The sequence below is a fragment of the Peromyscus maniculatus genome, chromosome 2 (genome assembly GCF_049852395.1).
Source record: "Peromyscus maniculatus bairdii isolate BWxNUB_F1_BW_parent chromosome 2, HU_Pman_BW_mat_3.1, whole genome shotgun sequence".
Classification (NCBI taxonomy): domain Eukaryota; kingdom Metazoa; phylum Chordata; class Mammalia; order Rodentia; family Cricetidae; genus Peromyscus; species Peromyscus maniculatus.
Window position 1 is genome coordinate 108,085,293 of NC_134853.1, and position 18,050 is coordinate 108,103,342.

Genomic DNA, 18,050 nt, shown 5'->3' on the forward strand with positions numbered 1-18,050 from the left:
TCTCTCTCTCTCTCTCTCTCTCTCTCTCTCTCTCTCTCTCTCTCATGAAACAGGCTGTCACCAGGAAGCTCAGGCTAGCCTAACTACAATTCCCTCTGCAACCCAGGTTGGCCTCGAACTCCGTATTTTTCTGCCTCAGCACCCCGGAATGTTGGGGTTACAGGTTACACTACACCCAGATGACACACTTTTTTCTTCCTGCAGTGTGCATGCCCAATTCCACCAAACAATAATTAGGAAAGTTATAGAGCATTACAGGCTCACTTGACCCTTTCCAAGGTCTTATGGACAGGTCAAGAAGCAAAGAAGCCCTTTTTATTCATTTCCTAGGAATTAATCTCCCTTAATCAGGTTTCTTAATTGAAAAACTATTCCAAGGGAGATAAATTCAAGGCTTCAATACCTGCCTGTCTCTGCTGCTGGTCAACCCAAGATTATAAACAAATCCATATCCATGGATTCAACCAACAACAATGGATTAAAAATACTTGGAAAATAATTGTGTCTGTATTGAACACTCAAACACTTTTCTTGTCATTATTTTCTAAACAGTACAGTCCAACAACCACTTATATAACAACTTGTATTAGTTATGGGTAACTGAGAGACAACTGAAAAAAAAAACCAACAACAACAGAGGTTTACATACTTTCTTTGCAAATACTAGGCCATGTTATGTGACTGTACTTATAATTTCCAATTAACACAGAAGCACAGTTATGAGAGCTGCCGGGGACATCAGAGATAAGCCAGCCTTTCATTTCCAGAGAATAGATGCTTGGTGCAAAGTGCCTGGTACATTCTTACACAGCCAGGGTGTGGGCTAAAAGGCACTCCATCTCTCTAGGCTTGGTTCCTGCCAATGCATGGTTCTGAGTGCGTCCAATAAAGCCATGAACACGGCACTAAAGGATGGCCAGACTCCTCCCAAGGCACCAGTTTACAGTTCTTTATAAGAACCGTGTCTGCATTAGTTGGTTCACAAATAGAATACTTCATAGAAAGGAAACCAACCTAATAGCATCACAGCTTTAGCTCTCCAGAGAATTCTGCTTCTCTTTGACCCTGTAACCCCCGCCCCACCCCCCCAGCACTCAGGTTTCTTTTCCATCTGCTGAGGAATGCACAAAACCGTGAGTTAAGGTACGCTCAGGATAAAATCATCACCCTTTGCCCTAGTCCACTCCCTCCTGTGGCAATGAACATCATGGCCAAAAGCCACTTGGGAGGAAAGGGTTCTTTTCACCTTACAGCTTACAGTCAGTCCATCATGAAGGGAAGTTCAGGGCAGGAACTCAAAACAGGAACCTGGAGGAAGGAACTGATACAGAGGCCATGCAGGAATGCTACTTACTGGCTTGCTGCCCATGACTTGCTCAGCTTGCTTGCTTATACAGCCCAGGCCCAGCTGTCCAGGTATGGGCCCACCCATAGTAGGTAGCACCGCCCCCCCCATTGATCACTAATCAAGAAAATGTCCCACAGAGTTGCCTGCATGCCAGTCTGATGGAGGCATTTTCTCAATTGACAATCCCTCTTCCCAGATGACTCGATCTTGTGTCAAGTTGGTAAACAAAACTAACCATTCTAACCATGTCAGAGCCACAAAACAGCACATGGTTTGCTAAATGTTGGCTTCTTAGGACTCCATACATGTCTATATTAGTTACTAGTCACTAGTTATTAGTCACTAGTTACTCAACTGGATGCAGACAGTGCGTGTGCTTGGGAAGGAAACTACAATGATATGTGGACACATCTGAACAGTTTTACGAGTCCCTACCATTAAAATTGGCATGGTTTTACTTGTACTTAATTATTTCTTTGGATTCATGGTTCTGAAACTAAAGCCATAAAAAGGAAAAATTTGGTGGTAAGATGCAAAGGACCCACCAGCCCAAAGAGCATCTTTGTTAAGTTAAAAAGAGCTGGCAAGATGACTCAGCAGGTAAAGGTGCTTGCTGAGAAGCCTGATGAACTGAGTTCTTATCACCCTGGGACCCATATACTGGGGTGGGTGACTCTTACAAGTTGTCCTCTGATTTCTACACGCAGGTACACACACACACACACACACACACACACACACACACACACACACGGGACAAAAGAGAGTGAATCACCCATTCCCTGGGAAGCCACTCTCAAGCTGAAGCACAGAGCTAGTCTAGTGGGGTGACGTCTGGATTTCTGCCCTTATTCATCCCTTTGGTGAGACAGACATCCATGGGCATTATACAGCTAACACAGCCACAGAGCAGCCCTGCTGAGAAGAGAGTATGAAGAGGAGACTTTCTAACGGACTTTTAAGAACTGAAATCACAACTCATTATTCAAAAGGTTGAAGACAAAGTTTTAGTGAATAGAAAATGCAAGCAGTATAAAAGCGAAAGTTAAGTGCTTTTATTTATTTGGATTTTATTTTTATATGTAAATATGCATATACCTGTGTATATGCGCACATGCATATATACTGAGTTGTTATACCTGGTTCTGCGGCACAATGGTCAGCACTATGGACTTCTGTATACTGAGTTTTATTTTTAAGGACTGGGGATGTATCTCAGTGGTAGAGCACTTGCCTACTGTGTGCAAGTCCCTGAATTCAATTCCCAGGACCTCAAAAACAAACAAACTTTTTTTTTTTCTTTTGTTAGCATGAGTCGCGGTAAAATTTATTTGAAAGGTGCTGACTTAATAGAGCTTAATATGAAAAGTGAATATAATTTGGAGGTGTGATTCATCTTTGTTCCTAATTGTCCTAAGAAACACTAAGGTCTAAGACTCAGGATGCATTTTAGAGTTAGGCAGACACAAGTTCAAATTCAGTTTAAATCTAAACTGAAATTCATCTATATTTTCAGATCCCTTGGTCCTGGAGCTGCAGGTGGTGATAATACCTACTTCAGAGTGTTAAGAAGGGCGAGCACCTGATAGGAAGTACTGTCTGCTCTTCAGATCCTCTCTGCCCTTGACTCCGAAGGCCAGCAGGGCTCAGCAGTCTCCTGCAGCACAGGGAGGTAGATGCAGCAGTGCCCGAAGCCAAGAGGGCCAAGGAGGCCCAGTGTCCTGCAGTAAACTTTAAATGACTTTCCTGCATGCACACTGTTCCCCATCTGTCCAGAAGAGAGCTATCTCCCAAGGCATGCTTAAGTTAAATTACAGCTTAATTAAGTTGATTAAAACATTCAAGTGAAACATCACATGTAAAACAGTTTGTGAGCAGAGCTGGGTCATATGGATATGGTTAGTGCCCAGTTTTCTGTTAGTGTAAACATATGAAATTGCTAGTTGGCCTGGTTAGGATGCTCAACAGAGTATTAGACCTTCTAAGTACAGAAACAATATGCTAAAACACTGATATACTAGGTCATCTCAAGCATACTAGATCTTCTTAATACATTACACTGTCTAAGTCACAGCTCTGTTTCTCCACAGAGATCTTGACTGGTAGAAAATTCCCCAAGATATATGGCCAGGGAACACATGGCAGACCCAGAATCTCTGCCTCAAAACTTCCTCTTCAGAATAATTCACCCATTCAACAAAAGCAAAAAACTTCCTGGTGGTATTTAGATATGGAAATGGGAAAGATGAGAAAGCTGAAGTTAGGATTCTCAGCATATATTTGTAAGAGATCTCCATGTTAGTCATCAGAGTGAACTTTAAAACTGACACAAAAGACATAGGAAACTGGCAATCTACACAAGAGAAACCCAATTTGTCATAAACATATGTTTCAAAGCAGAACCTCCCAATTAATCAAAGAAATGCAAATGAAAACTAATCAAAATTCTAGATTTCACCTGTGGAATTGGAAACCAGTGGAACTTTTAATATTCAACACTGAAGAGTGTAGCAATGCAGTAGAAACTTTAAAAAGCCCAGAGTTCAGTGTTGAGTCTCTGCTTCCATAGGAACTCACGTGTAATCTGCTGTAGCTTATTTTTACAGCACTAGTGAAATACAATAAATAACACAAGATGATAAAACCAAACAGTGCCGAACACATTACAGGAAGAGGACACGCTCTCAGTAGCCTAAGACTTTTTAACAGCATGTTAAATCATCTAGAGTCAATAAAATTTTTAAATCATGCAAGCCTAATATCTTTTCTACTTGTGTAAATAGGTAGGTATACACGTACACCAATCTGTCCATGTGCATATGTATGAGAAGTCTGGAGGCATAGAAACAGAAGTTATGTTTGGATGGTACAATGAAGAGATTAGAGGCTACTTCAGATTTTCCATTTTTAGTGTTTTCATTTTTTTATAGCCTTGTGAAATGAATATGTTATTTTAGTGTCTGGTAAAAAATACAATTTAAAAGGCAAGTCTAATATTTAATGTGTCCCATATGAGTTCCTATTAGAATTGTCTCTTAAAACTGATTTGACTCAAAATTTTTCTGTTGGTAGGATTTCTGTGGAGACTGTATTAAACACTCTGGGAGTACATTATTAAAATTTCATGTCACTGTCACTTGCTACATGCACTATCTTTTAGCAAACCCATGGGATGAAATGTATTTCTGGCAATATGGCAGATTAAATATTCAGAAAATCTCTTTTCAACATATTACACCCCCAAATATTGGATAACTTCCCCAAACAAACAAAATCCATCAAATAGAAGACAGTAACAACAAATAGAGAATACAATGAATAAATTCCAAAATAGTATATGGAGAAACAAACAGGAAAAAAAGGCAAGCAAAAATATGAAGAGAAACAGCAAGATCAGACAACAGGAAGTATAAGAGCATAACAGAAAGAGTCCAGGTTCTAGGACTCACAGTCTAACAAACTGAGCCTCCAGTTCAAAGAAAATGACTATCAACCTGCAAAAAACCCAAAACCCACAAGGTAGCTGCATTCTGCATGTGACAGACATACAGGAAACAAAAGAAGGTGGGAAATCAAAGAATGGGAAAATTAAACCTGCCAAATGCCTCCAGGAAAGAGATTCGCATAACAAGCCCATTCTTCTTCTTTGAAAGAGATTAATTTATTTCGTGTGTGTGTGTGTGTGTGTGTGTGTGTGTGTGTGTGTGTGTGTGTGTAAGAGCATGTGTGTGTGCTTATACACACACGTGGAAGTCAGAGGAGGGCCACAGGTGTCCGTCTCTATCACTCTCTGCCTTTTCCTTTTGAGGGTCTCCTCTTGATCACAGGATTGCCTTTTTCTCACTCGGTTGGAAGTCAGCAAACCCCAGCAATCTTCTGCCCTGCTGAGGCTGGGGTTGAAAGTGTGTGCAAACCCACCCCTTAAATCCTCCTGCCCTGCCTGCTGAGGCTGGGGTTGAAAGTGTGTGCAAACCCATCCCTTAAATCCTCCTGTCCTGCCTGCTGGGGGCTTGGTTTGAAGGGGTGTGCTGGACACTGAGCTTCTTACTTGGGTGCTGGGGTTTGAACTTCTGGACTTACACAGCAAGAGCTCTTAACTTTTGCGTCGTCTCCCCACCTCCACACTAGCTGTTTTTGTGAAAGTTAAAATGCAGACCTGTAACTAGTTCCACCCAAAAGGAGCAGGAGAGGAGAGGGAGGAGGAAGCAGGGAGGAGGAATGGTGGAAGAGAGGGGCAAGAGAATTGTTCTTCTCACTGCCAGTGACCTCAGAGTTTAAACCAGAGGAAACCAGATTACAAGGTGGTGGCCAACGGCAGTGTGGACTCAATGTATACAACATCTTTGGCCTTGGGGCTCTCCCAAAGGCTGCACTTATGTGAATCATGCCTAGTTACTGACTGGTTAATAGCCCACAACAAAGCAAGGAAAACAGCAGCATGTTATATCCCTATCTAAACAAACACACAACACTCATACAATTCTAGTTGGTTAAGGATTTGTGACCCCTACATTTTCTTTCTGTTAAAAACGATGAGCAGTTTTCCCAGCTGCTCGGAAACACATCCTGCCTAGGACGGTGCTGCACACCTATAATCCCAGCACCCCAGCAACTGAGCAGGACTGAGGTTGCCAGTTCAGCTCTCTCACAATGAGCTCAGGAAGACAGAAAGGGAGGGAGCCAGGGAGAGGAGGGAGGAAAGGTAACATCCTTTTATTTATGTAATAATGGTCTCGATTTCCTTGAAGTTTGTACATCAGCTTTACTAATTTATATACTAAGCTTGGAAGGGCTTGAATTTTCTAACACATTCTGAATCTTAAGCAAGTTTTGGGCTACACATGGGTGTTTACAAAATTATTTATGATTTAATGAAAGAAATACTTACTAAGGAATATTTATAGTGTTTTAATTCTCATTTTCCCAAGAACATAACTAACAGTTTTAACTGCAAAAAATCGTTGTGGACTTCCAGGAGCACTCAGGTTGAATACAGCAAGGTGTGCTGGGGTGACTAGAGTCGAGCTTCCCACTCGGCTGCTCTCGGCGTCTTTATTTAAATCACTCCCTTGATTAGAACTCAGCTGACTTGCTGTCAGATTAGTGTGCCAAGTCTAAGAAGTTAAATACCATGGACAGCTGCTTTCTGGGCCAGTGACAGCCTAGTACAGTGAAACATCAAAGCCAGATCTCAGAAGCCAAGCCAGATGCTCCCCCAAAATGTCTGCATGTCCTGAAAAGAGACAGCTCTACACCCTGTACCATGCACATTTCTGACTAGCCAGCTAGGAAGAGGCCGGAAGAAAAGGGTCCTGATCATTATAACCAAAAAAAAAAAAAAAAAAAAAAAAGCCTTAAATTGAAGTTGCACTTAGTACAGATATTTCTGAGCCCCTTCCAAATAATCTCCTGATTTCAAGCAATATTCTAAGCATAAAATTTCAGGACAAAAAAAGTGGTTTCAATGGAGTTTATGATATCATGCGAACCACAGGTATTCATTGTATACTACTAGATTTATGAATGTTATAACATAGTAAATACATCCCCCAAGAGGCACAGAAACCCGCTTAACCCAGTGAGTCACTAAAGTAAATTTGACCTTCAAAGAATGCTTTTGTAAATCAAGCCTATAATCACTCATCCTGATTCACTTTTCATTTAAGAATGGAACAGTAAAAGAAGGGAACCAACATATACCAACCAAAAACTCCATTTGCCACATACTAGATGCTTGTTACATAGATGGGTATAAAACCCCTTCCTGATACCCAGGGAAGTTGGGACAGGTTTCATGGGAGGGGAGATAGAATGCATTGGTATAAAGGGTTAGATCGGGAGTAATGTAATAGGAAGGGTTAAATTGGCATGGGGGAATAGCGAACAGGGTAGAGGAGGAAGTACAGAGATGGATAAATAACACTAAAAACCTTTCAAAAGTAACACACAGAAACTTTCTGCAACAGAAACCTCCTATTATAATAAACATACATACATTGAGAGATAAAATGGAGTTGCCCATAGCAGGGCAACAATACCTCCACTAGACACCACAGCCTATCAAATAAAAGGCCCAGCACCAGGAATGAGTTATTTCTTTTGGAGTCATTGGCCAGAGAGGTCTCATGGTCCCCAAACATTACATGCTATTTCTCATGCTTTTGGCTACTCACCACAGCTAGACCGTAAGATCCTGTTTCTGAAGACACCATATACTTGAGTCACAGAACATAGAGAAATCAAACTGCTGCTGACCTGGAAGCTTTATCTCTACTAGCTAGTTTTCATAGTGCTGAAAAGCAGTAGGCATGCTACCAGAGGAGAAAACTAATCAGTAATTATACTTATCTATGAACCTGTAAGCTACAATAATGACTGGCCTGGCAAGACATATGCATTGGTATAATAATGGCACCAATATCATGGGAGTAACCAACCCCCTTTTTTATTAGATTTTATTCTCCCTCCCCAAGATGAAACCTATACCTGGTACCATTATACAGCCAAGAGCCTGTAGCTAGATAAGAGAAAGGCCCCAGAGCACTTACTACTATTATTTTGCTAAATGGACAGAGTATTAAACCAATCCTTAATGACTCATTATTATACATATAGGTCAATTCATCTTTCAGTTCACATCTGAGAAGCTTCAATTTGCAGTAGATGGTGATTAACACAGAGACCCCAGCTCACCATGGTGCAGAGAATAAGAGACTAAAGAATGTTTGGCCCCAAAGAGAAAATATGTTCTATATCCCTTTCAGGGGAAGACTGCACATCCAAGAATATTTGGGAAGCAGAAATTGGTCTTTAAGGATTAAAAATAAGGACACAAAGTTGGGTAGGTAAGAAGAGGGGGCAGAGCCAAGAAAAGTTAGGGGTGACAAATATGATCAAAATAATTCTGTATGGAACTCTCAAAGAACTAATTAAAAAGACAACAACAAAACCTTTCCTGCCTGGGCCTCTGTATCATGTCATGACACTATGGAACTTTTTGAAGAGGGTAGTAGTATCACCAAAGGAAATTTGAAAACAAACAAAAACAAAACCTGAAAAACACACATGGGGCAGTAACACTTTAGGAAAAGAATTCCCAATTTCTCTAAGGTCACAGTCCATTGCTTCCTGGCACAGATCATCCATCATGGAACCAAATTAAGATTTCCAACTTCCTTATTGAAGTGAGTCATTTGAAAGCCATTTCACTGTGCTGAGCCCAGAAGAGTTGATTAGCAAGGACCATCTGATGATCTGTGTGAGGTTATCTAAAATGTGTTTCCTCCATGTTCTCAAACTCTCCTGCCCCGTAATTGCAAAAACAAGGCAAGGAGGTGAGTTTGCGCAAAACATGCTAGTATTTGCTCTCTAGATACCTATATAGTACACTTCTTCCTACGGAGATGTCGGTGAGCTACATTCTGTGCAGGGACTCTCTTTCTAAGTGGCCTGATGACAACAGAGCACTGACTCACTGACTCACAGAAAGGAGCTCCTGGAGTCAAAGTGAGCTCAGCACACCAGAAGGCAAATGGTTATACTCAACCCAGCCCTCCAGAGACATCTGTGCTCAGAGCTGGGGAGCAAGCGCTACAGGATTCTGAAACCTGGAAGGCGATAGGGCTGGAGTTACTTCAACGTTCCAGCAGTGATTCCACAGAGAAACTGACAAGGTACAGTTTCCTAAAGGAAATCAAGTTCTTATGAACCATCCCGCTTGAAAACGTATGGGTGTGCTCAAGCAAGACACAGCTCTGTTGAGAAAAAAACAAAACAAAACAAAACAAAAAAACACCCACTCCAATTAGTTATCAAATGCCAAAAGAAATGATGATTATTGAATAAATGAAAACTGTGTGGTATGAAAGGACAATAAGAGGATCAACACATGTGGAAATATTTAGGATTATAACCACTATCTTTACGATAAGATTAAGCTATACTCAGAATTTCCAAATTAAAAAGAACACAGAATTAAGAATAAAATTATGGATACAAAAACCATCAGGTAAGGAATGTCAGCCCGAATTGCTGACTTATAAACGACCAGAGACGTGACATGACAATCATCTAATTAAGCAGGGAAAAGCTCCACCAGCTCTACTTTAATGAACAGATTATGACTGACTGAGTGCACTCTGTGGCCTGCGTTTAAAAAGTTATTTCCCAGGTGCAAGAAACCAGCTGCATTCCTACCCTGACTAAAATCAGAATACAAACTCTGAGTTCCAACAGCATCTGCAAATATGGCCAACACAATTTTTAACCAAGTATATCTAAGTAAAGAAGGTCAACAGTAGCATTTAAAAAAAAGTCCCAAGGCATAGTTCCTCAAAAGACTTTTTACTGTTGATGTCCCCAGGGTATTTTGAGGGTGCCAGACCACTTTCTTGCTTCTCAAAACTATGGCTTTTCCTGAGAACTGTCCAGTATTTTGATTGAAATAGATCACAGACTTCTAAGCAAATCACTCAAACACACTTGAAGAGAAGTTGAGGAACATCCTTTTTGTTATTAAGGTAGAGCACAGAACATAAAATATGCCCTTGTCAAATGCCATGAAGGGCATGTCCTCAGCTGTCACAAGTGAATGCATGCTTGCTATATATGGTGCCAAGTAACTTTATAAACTGCAGCTTTCAACAAGCACACACTGAAACAAATGTTGGAAGAAATATATAGTATAAACATGTCTTGGGCCAGAGAGATATCTCAACAGGTGAAGGCGCTTGTTACAGAAACATGGTGACCAGAGTTTAATTCTCTGAACCCACATACAGATGAAAGAAGAAGCTAGGTCCACCAAGTTGTCCTCTGACTGACACATACAGTGTGGCCCAGGTACCCACCGATGACACACATCGTGCACATGTGCATGATAAAGATGGTTAAACACTTCTCTTCTGCATGTTTTAATGTATACTCTTCTGTTGTCTATGTAGGTATTACTAGTGATTTTTTTTTTCACTCTGCTTTTACTTTGTGGTTACTACAAAAATCATGATCATCAACCTAGTCTATAAAGGAATCATGCAAATTTAACTAAAATAGTATCATTTTTCTTCTCTTTAGGATCAAATCTCCTACCACTACTCAAACATTTTTTTTTAATAAGTGTGAAAATTTTCCCACATGCAAACATGGAAAGTTTCTGTTATCAACTTGGGTTTTCTGTTTAAAACCACATTCAAAGATGACTTTTTATAAAGTTAGGCTATAAATCAGAATGCTGCATAATTATGAAATTATATAAAAATTCACTGATGCTGTTCATCTATTGTTTTTCTTTCAAAGTTATATTTTTTTTTCAGGTCAGTTTCTTTTTAGCTTTTTACAGATCTGCTTCCTAATTAGGCAACATTACCTCAAATTCTCCCGTGAAAGTACATTGGGTCATGTTTATTACGGTTTGCAAAATGGGCTACTGCAGTACAGAGGCAGGTGCCGGGCTGGCCAGCGGGTTCCTTTACAGTGGATGCTGATCTGTTTCATATAAGAACACTCGGATCACGAAAAGCAGGTATAGGTCTGGGGCGTCACTCAGTCTCGGGGTGCCTGCCTAGCAATGCGAGAGGCACTGGGTCCAGTCCCCAGCACCATGAAATGAAACTGACTTAAAGAGAAAGGGACAAATCACTATAGCCACCGTAACAAAGCCAAACTGCTGTTGAGCCCAAGCTGCTGCTGGAGGGTACAGCTCTCATAAAACAAACTTTCTCCCCTCACCATCTTCACAGAGATGGTTCTTGATCTCCACTATATGCTCATTTGAAAAACAAAACCCTGTCACATTGCTAAGAATATGTCCATAAAAACTCAATTGCTCACAAAATCACTGGGCACATTTTCCTAAAAACAAGTCAATGCTGAGTCTGCCCTGGAATGCTTATGTAACCTGTATTTATATTGTTCTTTTTAACTCTGTAGTAGCTTGGAAACTTGGTAGAGTTGTAGACCAATGTCCCCCAAATTATATTTTCTACTGTTATTTTCACTGGCTCTCACAAAACTGCAGTATGCATATGCAATCTGTTACCACAATAGCCCAAAGATCATTATAGTTAAAAACAAAAACAAAAACAAAACCAAGCTGCCAATTGCCAAAACATCTGCATTCAGAACGATGGCTAAGAAAACGGTTAAGTAAAGACTACGTCCACCGACCTTTGCTTGGGCTTCTGGTGCTGTCACCTTGACAACTTTATTGCGATTTATCATTTGCTTCACCCATCCTTCTACTTGGACGTTGAACTTCATGAAAACCACATAAGCAAAGTAAGCTGTTAAGAGGAGTAAGCTTTCCCACCACATGATAACGTTATCGAGGAAAAATATGATCAACATGATCAAATCAACGATGTAGAAGGACACATCCCGAAAGAGCGGCCACCACGTCAGGTTTAATATTTCTCTAGAGAACAGTGCACACATGCCAATAACAAAGAGGATATTGAACACGGCTGAACCTACGATGGTGCCTATGCCAACATTGCTGTGAGCAATGAAGACCCCAATGAGAGACGTGAAAAGTTCTGGGGCAGACCCGCCTGCAGCCATGAAGGTGGCTCCAGCCACATCATCAGAGATGCCCAGTTTTTCAGTGATGACAGTCAAGGAAGGAACAAAGAACTCATCACAGACGATGGCTAAGGCTATGAACATGTAGATCATCCCGATGACGTGGAGGATGATGGCACCTTTTCTGCGCTCCTCCAGGGAAAAGATGTCCTTTGGGTAGTCTCCCTGCTCATGATCAGTGCTGTTCTCAGCTTTGTCTTCCTGAGAAGCAGGTGGCTGTGTGGTGTAATCTGGAATCTTGTCATTTAAATCTAAGAGAGTTCTTTGATGGTGACCCTGTGCTACCCGAGGGCCACTCACATCACTGGCTTCTCCTGGGTTGCTCTGAGTGTCTGTCTCAGTAAAGGCACTGATTGAAAATGGGACAGTGCTCATAGCTACCAGGCCCATGACAAGGCCAATGACTCGAATTAGCTTCAGTTTTTTCCTGGCATTATAATGTCTCCTGCAGCCAGATGGTGACTCATTGGAACACCATTTCTCCAGGAGCCTGACTGTGGTACTTTGGTGCAGATCCATCCTGGGTCTTCTGGTGGATATGGTGGTCTTCACACTTCAGATTCGGCTAGATGGTTCTGTCATACTGTTCCTGGCTTCCTAGTGAATGGTGCTTGTGGGGCACTTCTACAATTAGGGATCCTTATTCTTCACAGGAAGATTTCACCAGCTATGCTTAAATAAGAACAACAACAAAGGTAAGTAGGTCACAAAAATCTTATCTTTTTATAAAAATAACTTTGCAGATACAATAAAGTCTTGTCCTATAGTACGTGTTCACAGGTAAGTTACCTAATGTCTCTGTACCCCAGTTTCCTTATTTTATTTTCTAAAGATTTCTTTTAATTGTAATTATGTGTGTCTGTGTATGAGTATGTGCACACAAGAGTGCAGGGGTCCTTGGGAGTCCAGAAGAGGCCCTAGGATCTCCTGAAGTTGGAGGTACAGGCAGTTGTGATCCATCCAACATGGGTGTTGGGAACCAAACTTGGGTTCTTTGCAAGAGCAGTGTGTGCTCTTAACTTCTAAGCCAAGCCATCTCTCCAGCCCTGGGTTCCCTTATTTTATAACTGGGGAACAGAGCTAGGGTGAAGTGTTTACTTAGCATGTATGGGACTATGGGTTTGATCCCTCACTACACACACACACACACACACACACACAGAGAGAGAGAGAGAGAGAGAGAGAGAGAGAGAGAGAGAGAGAGAGAGAGAGAGAGAGTTATAGACAATTAAAGTCCTTGCCAATCAGCCAGAATTGCTTTTAGTGTGTGTGTGTGTGTGTGTGTGTGTGTGTGTGTGTGTGTGTGTGTGTCAGGGGTGGGGAGGGCACTGAGGATTACATTCAGTACCTCAAACACTCCAGACAATAACTCTGCCACTGAACTATATTCTCACAAACTGCTTTAAGATGATTAAAACAAAAGTAGCCCTTGGAAGAAGTGGTCTCTAGAATGGACACATAATCACACATGTATAAAACCAAGTAAATATTTCAACACATCTGATATTAGGTTTAGACAGCTGACGTGTGTGTAAGTATAAAAAATTTATAGGTGGAAGTCAATTTATCCATTTGAAGCCTTGCAACATCTTTCAGTGCTAAAATGGTCCCACTTCTTTCAGGCCTAAGTTCTTGACAACTGACCATTATCCACTATGTTTTCTTCTAGAACAATTATGTAATTCGGTGCATTTTCTGATTGAACCTATCATTTGGAAAGGACGATTTGGGGAGGTAGTAATACTGCTTTCCTGTTCACATAGCTATTTTTCATGAAAGTGTCTCATGTCAGATACAGAAAACCTGCTCTTTAAATATTTAAGCTTACAAAAAAAAAAAAATGTCCTGGCGACACCGAAAAAGCTGTTTTCTTAAAGCATCTAAATACCATTTTCAGTTGGAGCTTTAGAACAGTAACAACCAAAAAAAACCCTTTAGTCTTATTTTCAGTAGCTTAAGCAAAGCTCAGCACAGTGACATGACCAGGAGGTTATTTGGAGAGACCAAATGTGTATTTCGTAAACATCATGCAAGTTGCAGCAACACCTCCGTCCATAATATCCTCCCCCAGTATCCCCAACACCTATCCTTTATGCCAGATATGCAAAGCAGAGTTTTGATTCGCTGTTCCACGGAAGAGGTGGGTAAAGTACCCCACACGACTGCTCCTACAGTTAAGATTCTTCTTCTAAACAAGCCTTTACATTTCCTGTTTTTGTTTTCTTTTTCGGTGCCAATGATTTCATTTTAGGAGCATCCGCCGAGATCACTTCAGGTGTAAAATAAGCTAATTAAACACACGCCACTTACACACTGGGATTAGCTGGAGCAGAGCAAGACTAGCAGTCAATGCAGGTTGAGTTGTTACCGCTCCTCAGATAACCCTAGTCCATCGGATGCCGGGCAGGCTGCAGATGTCTATGCTTAGCACCCGTGATTAAGCGACTGGCAGCGCTCTAGGGATTGTCACAGTGCCGGGTCAGGGCTAGAGGCAGGGTTGGACTCCTAGGGCGCAAGATCAGCTCCAGGGTGAGCTCTGAAAATCCATTCCTCTGCTCTCTGGGATGTGCCCCCAGCTGCGCCCCAACTTTGCCTTGCATGATCTTAAACTTTTTCCATGGAGGGTCAATAAGAAAATAAAATGAAAGGGTAGCCGGACCCCACCTGCGAGCCGGGAGCTGCGATGCCTTTGGGGTGGTGCTTGCTCCACTGCTTCCCGGATAGCTGGGGGGGGGGGGCGTCTTTGCGCATCCCCTCCCTCCTAAGTCAGGCTTTTGCCGGTGCCCTCGCTCCGAGACAAGCGCGGGTGGGCCACACAGGGGCTGGCAACCCGCGCCCCCGAGAGGAGAGAGTTGGCTAACTAGGAGCTGGGCCTGGGGCGCCACATCCGCTGCGGGGCCACCTGTGAGCCTGCAGCGCAGCAGCGCGATGCGCACGACCCGCCTGGGGACCAGCAGCTAGGCGGCCGCAGAGCCGGAGACCCGCACTTACCCGCACCGGTGAGCAGGGCTCGCACGCCGAGCCGCTTGGGCCGCGCCTCCGCCGGCCTCCGCCTCCCGCGCCGGGGCCCGGGCTTGTGCTGGCCGTCGCTTCCGCCGGCCAGAGCTGGGCTCCTGAGGACACTGAGCAGCGGCGAGCGGTGGCGAGCTGGGCTGGCGGGCGGCGTTGGGCCCCTCCCTCTCGGCGGCGCGGGAGTAGCCGCAGCTCCGCGCCCTCCCGCCCTGCGCGCCTCCTGCGCGGGCCACGCCCGCCGTTGCCGCCTGTCAGATTTCTCTGCAGTGGGGACCGGGTCAGGGTGTGCAGGCAGGCAAGGGCACAAAGGAGAAATCGTACAGGTCCCTGCCGCACCCGGTTCCCGAAGCCCGAAAGTGCTGCTAAGTTTGGGGTCGCCTGTAGTGGGCCACCTCCTCTCCAATCATCTGCAGGGATAGTGATCTCTCTTTACTATGCAAAGGTGGGAAAGATGGTCATTAGAAAGGTACAGGCCTTGGGGCACGGTTTTTGGCCCCAGGAGGAATTCAAGCTTCTGGTTTACTAGGATGAGACACTGAAGGGTCGTTAGTCTGGCAAGCTCACCTTTTGTTACCTTTATGATGACACTATCCAAGACACTGGGTCACTTTGGTGTCCCTGACAAGACTCATGTTTTGCCTCCGGATTTTCCAACCCAGTGCTTCTTCCTGCCTTGCTTGCAAAGATCCCCTTAACCAGGAGAAACTGAGTCCAGTTCTCCAGGGATCAAGTCTGGGCCAATGAGTAGGAAGTGGAACCAACTAGCTGTTGTGAATAAAATGGAGTGCTGTCTGAGATTTGCTTCATGGTGAGGGCACTAGAAAAGGGACTAGATATAAAACACAACTGGTCAGGTAGTCAATAATTTTGCAAGGCTATAATAGCCCCATAAAGGGCCCCTATATCACAAACTAGCCTACCAGAGTTTTACTCAGATCTCCAGGGTTGTCTTGCCAAATCAAGGGAAGCCTGGGGAACTTAGAGCCCTTCATTTTTCAACAGAGCCAGATGTTCAAGGCTCTTGTCTTACTGAGAAGTTAAAAATTTTATTTTGAAAGTCACGGGCTGAACTTAAAAAGAAAATAAACCTTTACTTTTTGTTCTGGGAAATTTCACACACACACACACACACACACACACACACACACACACACACAGATGTAAGAAAAGAATACAGCAAGCCTTTATGGGGCTATTATAGCCTTGCAAAATTATTGACTACCTGGCCAGTTATGTTTTATATCTAGTCCCTTTTCTAGTGCCCTCACCATGAAGCAAATCTCAGACAGCACTCCATTTTATTCACAAACACTTAGGAGAAGGAAGGAAGCAGTTAACCAATACAAAGACTGTGTCAAGAAAGACTCCAGAAATGACCCAGATGGACTCACATTGATCATGATGAGTCAACTTTAACATCAGGAGATTATTGCAGTTGCTTCAGCCCATCAACAGAAGTTCGTAATGTTTCCACAACAACCCAACAGATTGGTAACTGCTGATGGCAGAGAGAACCAATTCATATTGCAAAAGCACTTGAGAAAGAAGAAAACAATCATGCATTTATTCTACAAATTTCTATACAAATGGAACCCGAGGGTCCTCATTCAGCTTTTCCTTCCCTTGTTTTGACTTTATTGACTGAGCAATCCCCATCTCCCCCAGGCAGCAGACACTAAGAAGAAGAAAGTGGGAATAGCCTAAATATGTTAGCTGTGTAGCAGTTTCCTCTGACATTCAAACCTTTCACCTTTGTTAGCAATTGAAAACATAGAATGTGAAAAGGGAGGCAAAACAGCAGAATAGTTTAAGACAGGAAGCTTACAGGAAAGTAAAACAGTTGGTGTTTTTAAGGGGAAGTGAAATACTCCATCCTACAGGGAAGTCGCTAAAGGCCTTAAGACCAGAAGTAAACAACTTAAGATAGCTTCAGGAAGTCCCTGAAACAGACCAAATTCACTACCCTCCCCTAAAGAGTATATAAGCTACTAAAGACTCCTCAGACCAACTAAGGGAAGGCTCGAGATAAGACAAGGTCCAACGAAGTCTCCTAGACAAGCTTAGCTGCCTAGAAAGAGGCCTAGACCAGACCAGCCACCTAGACGAAGCAGAAATCTACTGAAGTGCCTTGAAGAAACAAAGACTAGCCAAGTTGCCTGCAAGAAGCTCAGACCAAATTAGTGACAAACATCTTCTAACTTGCTGAGCTTCCTAAAGTCTGTGGAGTACAGTTTAAGTATCTAGCTTTTATGAGCTGTCATCCATGGTGGTGTGGGATTTTGATGATATATCTGTGTTTGAATTATTTCTATTCCTACAATTAACCCCTCATCCATATTTCTGTGAGAATCACAAATAAAACTCATTGGTTCATCAAGTTGGACTTTAGTGGTTGTGGTGGTTTGAAAGAAAATGGCCCCTAAAGGGAGTGACACTTTTAGGAGATGTGGCCTTGTCTGAGGAAGTGTGTCACTGTGGGGGTGGGCTTTGAGGTCTCTTTTGCTCAAGCTTCACTCTGTGACACTCAGTCTACTTCCTGTTGCCTGCATATCAACGTGTAGCAGCTCCTTCTCCAGCACCATGTCTGCCTGCATGCTGCCATGCTCTCCACCATGATGACAATGGACTAAACCTCTGAAACTGTAAGCTGCCACCTCAATTAAATGCTTTCCTTTATTAGAGTTGCATGGTCATGGTGTCTCTTTACAGCGATAGAAACCCTAAGACAGGGGTTCTCTGGTCTGTCATCGGTTCCTATCTGGGGTGAAATTGCTGTTTGTTCATGTCTTCTCAGGAATAGTGTCACACAACACTTAAGACTCAAGAGGCAGAAGCAAGTGGATCTCTGTGCTTGAAGCCAGCCAGAAATTTACAAATGTAATCATGTCATACTATTTCCTGCCAGGACCTTTATCAATGTTCAACTCCCTTCATCTCTTCCCAGAGAGGTCACCAACTCTCCATTTGGTAGAAAGGGGAATGAGACTCAGATGAAGACCAGAATCTTCAGGCTGTATAGTCTGGTTTCACACTTGGTCACATATAACAGAATCTTAGCTTCCATGACTTAACCAAACAATACTTTATTTTTCTCAAGTAAAAAGAAACCTGA

At 42.7% G+C, this 18,050-nt stretch overlaps 1 protein-coding gene across 6 annotated transcripts in view; it reads right to left on the minus strand.

Annotated features, from left to right (window-relative positions):
• Slc24a2 (solute carrier family 24 member 2) overlaps positions 1-15,045 on the minus strand; it is a 228,222-nt gene extending 213,177 nt beyond the window's left edge. For 3 of the 6 annotated variants that reach the window (XM_076564483.1, XM_042271389.2, XM_015994918.3), the window contains exon 1: positions 11,513-12,580. In XM_076564483.1, coding sequence (XP_076420598.1) covers positions 11,513-12,445 — 933 coding nt within the window. In that variant the 5' untranslated portion in view covers positions 12,446-12,580. Of the gene's footprint in view, positions 1-11,512; positions 12,599-14,917 lie in introns of those variants that run through there. The other 3 variants (XM_076564482.1, XM_015994916.3, XM_006975968.4) reach the window with 2 other exon arrangements.
• Positions 15,046-18,050: the final 3,005 nt, after the last annotated feature.